This window comes from Sporobolomyces koalae (genome assembly GCF_050403365.1).
Source record: "Sporobolomyces koalae JCM15063 DNA, S_koalae_JCM15063T_v1_ctg3, whole genome shotgun sequence".
Classification (NCBI taxonomy): Eukaryota; Fungi; Basidiomycota; class Microbotryomycetes; order Sporidiobolales; family Sporidiobolaceae; genus Sporobolomyces; species Sporobolomyces koalae.
The window spans coordinates 563,896-575,078 of record NW_027481768.1 but is presented as its reverse complement, the minus strand read 5'-3'; the positions used below and the strand labels follow the sequence as shown (position 1 = coordinate 575,078).

At 55.4% G+C, this 11,183-nt stretch overlaps 5 protein-coding genes across 5 annotated transcripts; 4 read left to right on the top strand and 1 right to left on the bottom strand.

Moving 5' to 3' along the window:
- Positions 1–193: 193 nt before the first annotated feature.
- Positions 194–1,739, top strand: JCM15063_005131 (RNA recognition motif domain-containing protein; the record flags this gene model as incomplete). Its single annotated transcript, XM_076676234.1, has 6 exons — positions 194–265; positions 407–480; positions 559–600; positions 675–927; positions 1,013–1,337; positions 1,411–1,739. The coding sequence occupies 6 exons, from the start codon at positions 194–196 to the stop codon at positions 1,737–1,739; spliced, it is 1,095 nt and encodes a 364-aa protein (XP_076536772.1).
- Positions 1,740–2,170: 431 nt separating this feature from the next.
- JCM15063_005130 (uncharacterized protein) lies at positions 2,171–2,561 on the top strand (the record flags this gene model as incomplete). The annotated part of the gene is made up of 2 exons (XM_076676233.1): positions 2,171–2,195; positions 2,278–2,561. The coding sequence occupies 2 exons, from the start codon at positions 2,171–2,173 to the stop codon at positions 2,559–2,561; spliced, it is 309 nt and encodes a 102-aa protein (XP_076536771.1).
- A 77-nt stretch (positions 2,562–2,638) lies between these two features.
- On the top strand, positions 2,639–3,732 carry JCM15063_005129 (uncharacterized protein; the record flags this gene model as incomplete). The annotated part of the gene is made up of 5 exons (XM_076676232.1): positions 2,639–2,799; positions 2,889–2,940; positions 3,050–3,279; positions 3,366–3,628; positions 3,710–3,732. 5 exons carry the CDS (start codon positions 2,639–2,641, stop codon positions 3,730–3,732), a joined length of 729 nt encoding a protein of 242 aa, XP_076536770.1.
- A 155-nt stretch (positions 3,733–3,887) lies between these two features.
- JCM15063_005128 (uncharacterized protein) lies at positions 3,888–5,573 on the bottom strand (the record flags this gene model as incomplete). The annotated part of the gene is made up of 4 exons (XM_076676231.1): positions 3,888–5,171; positions 5,241–5,308; positions 5,388–5,416; positions 5,479–5,573. The coding sequence occupies 4 exons, from the start codon at positions 5,571–5,573 to the stop codon at positions 3,888–3,890; spliced, it is 1,476 nt and encodes a 491-aa protein (XP_076536769.1).
- A 342-nt stretch (positions 5,574–5,915) lies between these two features.
- On the top strand, positions 5,916–9,410 carry RCY1 (Rcy1p; the record flags this gene model as incomplete). Its single annotated transcript, XM_076676230.1, has 7 exons — positions 5,916–5,919; positions 5,995–7,225; positions 7,296–7,743; positions 7,808–8,521; positions 8,588–8,910; positions 8,986–9,233; positions 9,319–9,410. The coding sequence occupies 7 exons, from the start codon at positions 5,916–5,918 to the stop codon at positions 9,408–9,410; spliced, it is 3,060 nt and encodes a 1,019-aa protein (XP_076536768.1).
- Positions 9,411–11,183: the final 1,773 nt, after the last annotated feature.

Sequence of the window (11,183 nt, the reverse complement as noted above, 5' to 3'; positions counted from 1 at the left end):
TAAGGATGTGACTCCTATTTTTGCTGTCGGTTGTTGATACCCTCTAGAGCAAGCTACAGCTGTCGTATTGTGCGTAGACACAACTATACGGCAGCATGTGAGAAAGACGTCAATGTCGACCAGGTTGGAGGACGCGGACGACGTCGTCGAGCGGCGCTGTTACCCTTCTCCAACAATTCCCACCGCCATAACCATGTCTGACACTGCTGCCGCTCCCGCCATTACTGAAGCAATCCAAGCCACGCCCGAGCAAGTCGGTCACAAGGTGAGTTAGTCCGCGAACGAGGTGTGGACACACGCACCCACGTCGATCATGTCCAACCTCATCGCGACCCGATCGTCGTCCTCTCGTCTCGTCAACGTAGTGCTGACCTCGTTGTCCGCCCTGGATACTCTATGCGTGTAGTGCTTCGTCGGCAACTTGTCCTTCTCGACCAAGGGCAGCGACCTGTCTGACATCTTTAGCAAAGTAGGCCAAGTGTATGTCGACCCTATCGCGCTTGCCTCGCCGCGCCTCGGTCTCGCTGACCGCCCTGCACCTTCCTCCTGGACACACAGCTCTGATGCCCAAGTGATCTACCGCGGTTCGAGGTCTCTCGGGTGAGTCGAGCACCTCTCTCTCTTCCCCCGCGCGGTCGAAACTGTCCACTGACTCGCGTACGCCACGTCGCTAGCTACGGATTCGTCACGTTCCCTTCCGAGGACGACGCCGTCAAGGCCGTCTCGCAGCTCGACAAATCCGACATCTCGGGTCGTCAGATCAACGTCGAACTCGCCAAGCCCATGCCCGCCAACGGATCCGCCGCTGCTCGCGCTCCCAAGAAGGCTGCCAAGAAGGCCGCCGAGACGGCTGCGACCGAGGAGACTGCCAAAGAAGGTGTCGAAGGCGAGGAGGGACAGGTCAAGAAGCGCAAGGCTCGCAAGGCAGTGAGTCGGGACCTCGACTTTGGTATTCATCCGTCTTTCAACACGGCCCGCTGATCGGTCGATTGTTTGCTTTCACGTTCCCTAGCGCAAGCCCCGTGGACCCCGTGCTCCCCGCAACGATGACGAGACCGAGGAAGCCGGTGACGCGCCCGAAGGCTCTTCATCGAACGCCGTGTCGGATGCTGCCGATCAACTCGCCAACGTCAACCTCGAAAACGGAGCTCCCCGTGCCCGCAAGCCGCGAGCTCGCAAGGCCAAGCAACCCAAGGCTGCTGCCCCGGTCGACGACGAGGCGACTCCTCGATCGACCGATGCCGGCGATGATTCGGCTGCACCCGCTACCCGGGAACGCAAGCCCCGCGCTCCCCGTCGTCGTGGTCCTCCTGAAGGCGAAGCCTCCAAGACCCTAAGTGCGTTTTGTCTCTCGATTCCCATTCGAGACGCTCGGAACCCCTTATACTGACGGCAGAACCTCGTGTGCAGTCTTTGTCGGGAACCTGCCTTTCTCCGTCACGAACGAATCGCTTGCTGCCACCTTTGAAGGATGCAAGGTCAAGACCGCGGTCGTTGTCACTCGCAAGTTTGGACAAGCTGCGGGCCGAAGCAAGGGATTCGCGTTTGTCGACTTTGAGACCGAGGAGGATCAACAAAAGGCTCTGACCGAGTACCAGGGCAAGGAGATAGAAGGCAGAGCGCTCTCGCTCAAGGTTGCGATCGAGGCTGACCGCAGCCAACAGCAACAAGAGCAAGGACAAGAAGATGGCGAGGACAAAGGAGACGCCGAACCCGAAGCCACGATTGTCGCTTCCTAGAGAGGGATAGCATGTCTTCCTTGACGTGTCTCGACCAAAAAGTTTCGGATTCTGAATGTACGTAGTAACCCCCCCGCAAGCGAAAAGAAAGTCCCAGAAAGAGTAGTCTCATCGTTATAATCGACATTGTTTGCAACTACCATTTGCATCTCTCTTTTTTGGAGCGCTTGTGATCGGGAGGGAAAGAGATCGACGAGCTTCTGTCCCGATACCCGGTCAATGCGCGCATTACCCCTCACAAGGTTCCTGCGCATATTGCACTTCATCTCGACGCATTCCTCCCGATTTTCGACATTGACTGTACAGATTTTGGTCTGAACCAGTCTCGCTACTGCGACGGGCCACAAAAGACTCGGGCGTTCCGGTACACGGGAAGATGCTTGCGGATTTTTTGCCCTACCCCTTCAGTCTCGCACGGATCCGGTTTCGATATGATGGTTGCTCACGAATGTCTGCGTATTCTCAAGAACTGACAAGCTTCTGTGGCATGCTACGCGAGGGGCCGGGAGTTTTCGTACACCTGTTATCTCGAGCTCAGCCGCACGATTCGACGTTCCACTCTTTATCGCCATCAGTCGATTTCCGGTCCTCGAAGTGATGCTTCGACTATCGGTGTCACTGATCGCAACCAGCGCTACGCTCGTACTTGCCGCACCGACCACGACTTCAGTCACGTCGCTCAATGACCGATCGACCTTTCGCGTACTCGCAGATGGCTCGTCGTACCAGAGTGGCAACATCAGTCCGAGCCTACGCTGGCAATCTTCTGGCTTGTTGTCGGTCGGGTGTAGCGAATCGATCGGAATCCAGGCAAGCTCATGAAAATCTCCTTTCCGGTTCCACGCCATCCTTACTGACGCCTCGAAAGGCCATTTCGTTCTCTTTAGGATTGTTACACGATGTCTTTGAGCGCTTCAGGTGATCTCGAATCGAAAGCTCGATTACGATCTCGTGCTTCCGCGTGGGAATTCATCTCGTCCACCGAGTTTGAATTCCTCGCCGCTCACGATGACGAGGATCTCGAATCGTATTCGTCCCCGTGGAACGCGCTCGAAGAGATGTATTGGAGGAACCCAGCTTTGATGACCTTGTCGAATGGGCGCAACACGGGGTTGAGGAAACGACAGGACATCAAGAAGTGTGATGCAGGGGGGGGAAAGCGGCAACGGAGGAGGAAATGGAGGAGGCGGAAACTCTGGAGGTAACAATTCACCACCAGCTCCTCGTCAAGCAAGTTTGGTCCCCTTGTGCTATAGTTCGCCTGTCGGGAACGGTTTGACTGACTTGCGTTTATGGACTGTTAACGACAGCGTATTGAAATGTTCTCGTGGCCAGGTGCACGGTCCGGTGAAACCTGGTCCTACACTTGGAAGTCACACCAAGGCGCAACCTCAGTCACTTCGAAATTCTTTCACACGTGGCAACTCTTGCGAAGAGATTGTGGAGGAGGTCCCATCATCACGCTCGATCTCAAAGGTGGCAAAGCCGTCATTTCGGACGACATGCGTGGCTGTGTCGATTGTGTTTCGGTGGATGCCAAGTAAGGTCTTTGTTTCCTTCCTCCACAAGCTTTGCGCTTTGTCCCCGCCCCCATTCTCGCTGACTGAACATGCTTCCTGCTCGCAGTGTGTTCATGTCTCGTACGATTCAGCACCAACTGACAGTCACGTTTGGGTTGAACGGATCGATTTCATATCGTGCCTACGACGTTACGCCGTCGCCAATCGCGAATGAAGACGCAAACGCGCTCGGTCTCAACCTCGGAACTACTCTCCCAGTGATCAAGTACGAAGCGTACGGAGACATGGGAGATCAAGCTTCGATCAAGTTTGGTCAGTACCGGGCTGTGACCGAAGGCTTGCTCGATGTTACCACCTTTGTCGGTGACTGTACGCTCTCTCCTCTTGCTCACATCAAGCTTTGACGAACCATCCGCTGACGTGCTTATTCTCGTTGAAACACTTGTGCAGATTCTGCGACGAGGGACATCTAGACTTTCGACTTTGCCCCGACCATGACTTTGTTTTTTAGTTCTTTTTTGCGTTTTCGAGGGGGGTTCCTCTCGCATAGACATGATTGAAATGTTCGAGTTTCGATTTCCACAAGATTCCCCGGAATCCGCTCCATGGTTGTACAACTCTTGATGTGCTATCGCCTCGATGAACTCCGACTCAAGGTGGGTGGTCCCGGAGGTCCAATCAGCTCTTCACCGTCTGCTGCTCGAGTCTGGTTCTCTTCGTTGCTCGCTTCGAGTTCGAGCAATTCCGAGAACGATTCCGCCCGAATGCGGGAATGGGTCAAGAGAGTCGTCCCGTTCTTCGTCACTGTTGAATTCGAGGTTGCTTCCGGCTGGTACAATGGTGGAGTCGAAGTAGTCGCGGACACGTCGTCCGTATCGATTGGAGCGAGCGACGTGCTCGAATCGTTCAGAGGACGAGCAGGTGAAGCTCCTCGAGGAGATGGAGCGGATGAGTGAGTGTTAGGGGTTGAAACGGTCGACAAGAGGGCTTCAGCGACCGATCCGGGCAGAGAAGGTTCTTGTTGCCACCCTTCGAGTCGTTCTGTCGAGTTCGTACGCGAGTTGAGCCTCGAGCTGTCGAAACTGTTTGAAGTGTCCATCCTCGTCACGCCCGATGGTCTTCCTCTTGGGCCACCGGCACCGTCCTTCTCCGATCCGCCTTGTTCCTTCTCCGACTGCGTGGTTGGACTTTCTCGCCCCCATGTCCACACTTTCCACCAGGCAGCAGATCCGGCACGTCGTCTCCGTTCGAGTTCCTTGTTCTCCTTGCGCCTTCGTTCCCATTCGCTGCGGTACCGTTCGTACCCTTCTCGGAACGTGGGGTTGACCCGACTGCTAAAGATCAACTCGCCCCTCGGGTTCTGCGCTGGAGGTATCGGAGGGATCGGTACTCCCGCTGACCGGGCGGGAGACAAGGGAGGTGAGCTGGGAGGGGCACGTGTGACAGGTCCGTCTGCGTGTGGGACCGGAAGCGAGGTTGAGGACAGGCGAGGGGAGGAAGGAGGGGAAGAAGCTGGAGACGGCGAAGCGGACCGGAGTGCGTTCGCCGACCGGAACGAGGTTTGAGACGCGAGAGAAGAGGCGGAGGTCTGGCGAGAGAGAGACAAGTCCTGGCGCGAGGTGCTCGAAGAGACTGAGCGAGCAGAAGTCGTGCGGGACAATGACGGCGAACTAGTCGTGCTGCGCGCACCAGCTGCAGCAGTCGACGACTGGAACGGATTGAGGAACGCAAGGCGCGACTTGAAGCGGGTGTTGAGGTAGATGTTGAACGGTCTCAGGGCGCGATTAGCCTGCGGGACGAACCGGTAGGCGTAGGCGATCTTGTCGCTGTACATGCCCGTTGCGAAAAAGAGGACGAGGGTAGTCGCTGCGACGAGAAGGCATGCTACATTGCTGTAATGCACGAGAGAGTACTGGTAGGTAGAGACGACGGTCAGTGCGGCGTCCCGAACGGCGGCTCTCTCGGAGCGGATGGTGCTCACGATCGAGGGCTGGAGCAAGACAAAGTAGGCGAGGTACGCAATCACTGCGACCAATGACACGAGGAAACCTGTGACCAGGGAAGGGTGAGTCTGGGTAGGTTCGAGGGGCGAGTCACCGGGCAACTCGAGCGAGCCGGGTCGACGAACCTTGGTACTTGCGCCGCTGTTTCTGAAGCCTGAACCGACGAGCGTGCATCAGTACTGCGTCATCTCGATCAGTCCTGGCTGTGGGTCTCACCGTTCGGCGTTCTGCTTGAGGCGTTCCTCAAAGATGAGCAGATCCTTGTACGACTCGCGGCTCGCTGGCGGGTGAAACGGTCGTGCCTTGCGCATATCCCCTCTCGCTCGTTTGGGCCGCCAGCCTTGCGTGCGAAGGAGTCGGAGCTGCCGATGTATTGAGAACGATGAGAATGCCGCGCCGCGTGAGCCGACCGGCTTCGGGCTTCCCACGCTCTCGCACACTCATCATCGCAGCTTTCGGCGCGGCGATTCGACCAAACGCAACTCTGACCTCGACTCTCGGGTGTGATCCGGGACCGATCTGTTCCAGGAAACGGTACACCCTCGACAGAGCTGCTGCGACTTTCATCGAACACTCGGCCGTCCGTTCCGCCTGCGCGACGAGGCAGCCGCACAAGAGCAGAGTCAACGCCGTGAGAGTCATAGAGCAGGCTCATGGGTGAGCACGCCTTTCTTTCGCAACGAGTGCGACTCGTCCCCCACTTACGAGATCGCGGTTGCGTCTTGGCACCAGAGCGATGGACTGCGTTGCTGCCTGACCGCCAGGGTCCAATATCCACGAACGGGCTACATCCGCATCATCCTCGCCCGCGCAAGATTGGACGCCTGACGCAAGATGCATACCTCGTAGTGCTCCAATTCCTGCCCGTCCCCGATATCCCGCAGTTTGCGCTCGCCTCGCGCAAGCTCAGTGAGCTCGTGAGAGAAGATTCGGTGTGGCGAGCGAAGCTCGCCTGGCTCGATTACAAGGGACCGGGCGAGATCGACTGGAAGCACAGCCCACAACCCGAGCTGGATAATGTCGCTCCTCCACCGCAGGAGTACCGCGATGACGAACCCCCATCACGCCAAGCGTCCGCCACTGTCGACAGTGACGACGACTTTGGCGACTTCTTTCAAGGTGGAGCTGACCATGGTCCTGATCCGGTTGGACCTCTGGACGATCCCGACGACGACGGGTTTGGCGACTTTCAGGATGGAGACTTTGTCGACGGGGCTGGCGATACTTCTATCGATGTCTTTGGGCTGTCTGACGGCCTCGCAAACTCGATCACGCTCGATTCGCCGGCAAACGCGACGCGGAAACCGCCAAAAGCGGCAGACGATCTACTCCTCCTGTTTGACGATGATGACGATCTGATATCGCCACCGCCGCCACCGCCAGAAAGCTCGCGACCTCATCGACCTCCGGCTTTGACAAACCTGACGTTCGAGACTCGTCCCGAATTGCAGTCTCGTTCGGTTTCTTCCAATTCTGCGTCGCGGCCATCCGCGTTCTTGTTTAACCCTCCAACGCCTTCTTCAATCGCTCCCAGCTCGCATCAACCGACCCATAATTACCTCGAAACCTACAAGACCTATCATTCTCAATTGTTGCCGTATTACACCTCACTCATGACCCACACGACCTCGTCACTCGTGTTTACCACGTCGTCCCTGAGCCCGATGGATCGCGCCCAACTGCTCTCGACCTTGTCCAGATTCTGTCACCCCTTGCTCGCTCCGACCCGATCACTCCCGCAGCGGTTGACAGTCTTGCGCAACGTGCAGTCGGCCATGGATTTCTTTGAATCGGCACTCGTGTCAGAGTTTGAGCGCGCCGACACGACTCGAGACGAGAAGAGCATGAAGGAGAAGGCAAAAGTACTGTGGGAGTTGAACCAGGCCAACAGCTTGAGTCAAATCTTTATCCAGAAACGTGAAGTGTTTTACGACCAAACGTTCAACCCGCTCAAAAACTTGACGTAAGTAATGTCCCAGTCTTTCGTGCCTTGAAGGATCATCAATCTGACATCTCCGTTTGCGTGGTTTTAGCAAGATCGAAACGCCTTCGGGAGGAGAAGCCGACGGGATTGATTTCTCGGCGATGGATTCCTACATGACTTCGATCTTGTCGATCCTGAATCGAGACGGCTCGCTCATCGCGAGGGTATTCCCGCCAGAATCCGATGTCTTGCTCTACTTTCTCGAGCGACTCGCGAACGATGTCGTGTCCGAGTACATCACGACGCTACTCTCTGCCGCGCAGGGACTGCAACACCCTCTCTTCTTGCTTGCAACTGCCGCCACTTTTGGTCAGGTGTATCGACTCGTCGATACCGTGCTCGAGATTGAACCTCGCAACGAGGCGCTCGTCACGAAAGAGCGGGCAGAAGATGTCGTGTTCAAGATGTTTGAACCATTAATGGACGACTACCTGTCGGAAGAAGGAGAGTGGATCAGGGAAGTGCTCGAAGGCATGTGTGACGAATGGGACCGCAAAGTGAGTAGATCTCGACTCGTTCCCTTCGGTACTTGCTGACGATCAAGGGTTACTTTTTGAAAAGACGGCATCGGATCTCGCCATCTCGGATCCGACCTTCCTTGCCTCTCAGAACCCGGCGCAGGTCAAGAAGAACGTCCTGGCCGGATTCACCAAAGTCCTTTTACTGCCCGTCACGATCATCCCCAAAACGGCTTCGTACGGCCTGAATGCGATCACGTACGGCGCAACTGGGGCATTCAACACTTTCGCCTCTCTTGGAGGAGGAGGAGGTTTGGGCAGCTCGACGAAAGCGACTTCAGCTGTCTCGACTCCAACCGTCGAAGCTCCCAGTTTCGCAGCCGCGCCGCTCGAATCATCCTCGAGCGCTTGGGGACACGATTCGTCGCAAGACTCTCCACCTCCTTCTGCTACCCTTCCCAAGGCTCGCAGTCACTTTGACCGCATGCAACTCCTGCTCTCTCTCGACGTCGCGCTGCAACTGATCCAGGCTGATCGCGATTGTCTCAAACGGATACAAACCTTTATTCGGTACCCTGGCGCGTACGGACGCAAGGTGAGGGACGCGATCGAGGAAGTGTTTATCGTCCTGTTGCAGGTGTTGGGCGAGAAACATGTTGTTCCGGCGTTCAAAAGCGCGATCAAGCAGATGGAGGGGTACAGACCGGAAGAACAAGGCGATTCGGATGAAGTTGCACCCCTCGTGCAATTCTTTGAGCTCGTGCATATCGGAGACACGATCCAGCAAATGGTCGATGTCTACTTTGAGAAAGAAATGGTAAGCACGCGCATTCCCTTTCACATTGATTGCGTGAAAATGCTCATCTCAGGAGCACGTGAGTAGGCAACGTACATCGACAAGAAGGACTTTTTGAACACGGTCGTGCGGGAGAAGAAAAAGTTCGAATCTTCGCTCGACGATGCGGTCGCTCAGGGCCTCAACGCCGCAGTCAATATCCTCATGACGCATGTAGACTATGTCCTGACCACGGGTCAAGGCCCGACCGACTTTGTTCCGGACGAGAACGCTGACCTCGACCTGAAGCCGACGAGAACCGCGCTCGAAGTGGTTGGCACGCTCAAGCGACATTGCGACATGCTGAAAGGTAGCACCGACAAACACATTCTCGAGGTGTTCAATCAGGAGGTCGGTATTCGATTGCATGGGTGAGTCATGATCTAACTCCTTCAAGACTCTCGTTCGCTTGGCTGAGATTCGACGGTACCGGTCATCCGAAACAGAATCCTGCTCAAGAACCTCAAACGAGTGATCGTATCGTCGACGGGAGGACTACAGCTGATCGCCGATCTCAACGCGTACCACATGTTCGTCACGACCTTGCGGCAACCTCAAGTCACGGCCTACTTTACGAGTCTCAAGATGGTCGGAGAGATCTACATCGTCGACAATCCAAAAGATCTCGGTGCTCTCGTGAGGGACACAAGTCGGTACGAAGGGACTCTCAGCCCTGACGATTTGTACGAATTGGGTAAGCTCTCTTCAATTCGCTCACTGATTGTCGCCCAGCCTGATGAACATGCTTCTAACCTTGCTCCTCCACTCATCTGTAACAGTTCAAAGAAGGGCAGACTGGAGAAAGATCGACAAACAGGTCGAGAAACAATTGTTTGGGTTAAAGCTCGCAGACGACTGCATCATATCGTAATTTCCCATAGAAGTTGTTGTACTACGAGGTAAGGCTCACTACGTGGGTAAACAAGAGAGCCTAGCGCCCTAAATGGGACCCTTTCTTCGCTTGACGCGCTTGAGAGGGCTCGAGGGTTTCCTGTATGCCAAAGCAAATAGCAAGAAGCGTTCAGAGCTGACTTGCATCCCAGTCCGTAACCTCGTCGTGACTTCGTACTAGACCAAGACGGTTGATAGGCTGATGAGCGAGAGAACGGGAAGCCGAAACCTCCTGTCGAGAGATTGAAATCGATCCGCACGGGACGCTTCCCTTCCTCGCGCTCATCACGGACGATCATCGTGCTGGACCGGTCATCGATTCTTTCGACCCCTCCTTCTTCTCTTTCTCCCATCCTCTCTTCGACCATCGAACTTGCTCTCGTTCGCAACCGCTTTCCCCCTGATCCATGGCTCGGTCAGGATACAACACTCCGGGTGTCAAACGCAGAACGAACGCAACCGCTGCCCGACCTAGCCGTTGTGAGCCACGTTACCGAGCCGAGTTCAATCGTTTCCCGTAGTCAGCAGGCGGAACAAATGGCAGGACTAGCAATTCGCTTGCGACGCTCGAGCTCAGGGAGAACCGAGTTCTATCAGATTCGGATTACTGAGAGGACCTCTCGAGCGATCCAAATCATCGACATTTACAGATCACTTGCGCAGGCAATGGCGCAACTTCTCATTGAGAGTCAGGAGGTGAGCGAGGAACTGCAAGGATCTGTTATCCGATCAGTGAAATGGTTGATGATTAATTGGGCGCGAGTTACGACGACGAAGCTACAGTCATAACGGAGCTTACTTCGAAGCTTCATCTTTGTTTGTTGCGCCCGCGCAACCATTAGCCACTTCACTGCTTGGATCAAGGATCCTTGCAGTTGTTTGCTGACCTCTTGATTTTCGACAAGAAAATGCGCCATTGCCTGCGGCGCAAATGCTCTGTAAGTATCGATGATCCGGATCGCTCGAGAGTCCTCCGGGCGATCTCTGAATTTGAAAGAATTCGGGTCTCGAGCAGCTCGAGCGTTGCAAGCGACATGCTGGCCCTGCCATTTGTTTTGCCCGCTGACTACGGGAAACGATCGAACTCGGCTCGGTAACGTGGCTCATAACGGCTAGGTCGGGCAGCGGTTGCATTCGCTTTGCGTTTGACACCCGGGTTGTTGTTGTATCCTGACCGAGCCATGGATCAGGGGGACCCAAAACTTTATCCTGCAAGAGGTCTGCCCGATCGACAATATTTTCTAATGCAGTGAGCTATACTCACCCCAATCTCGAAAGGGACCTTGCGATCAGCGTCGACAGAATGTGAAACGACAACCGGATTGCGACAGCCTGTTTAACCGAGCTCGCCTTCCTGCGGAGATATTGCGAATGTACATACCTGCTGCAATGAGCTTGTAACCCGTGAAGAAAAAGGGGAAGATATGTAACTTCATCCTGACAATGACTGTATACACTGGCTGTCGAAATAAGCCATGCGAAAGAGCGGTCCGTGCCCATCGAACCGAGGTATTCTGTGCATTGACTTGTTTGCTTGTGTTCGGAGGTGTCCACGCTGCGGCTGCTTTGTAGTGGCAACACCCTTGCAGGTATCGATGCGCCGAGACTGAAGCAGCTGAGCCTGACCGACACAAGCCGCTCTCTCCGAGCAAGTCTAAATAGCAGCATGGCAGAAGCTTGTCGTTCTCTATCACAGGGCTGGAACTCCCAGACGACTACATCATATCGTGATTTCCCAAAGAGATTGTTGAAT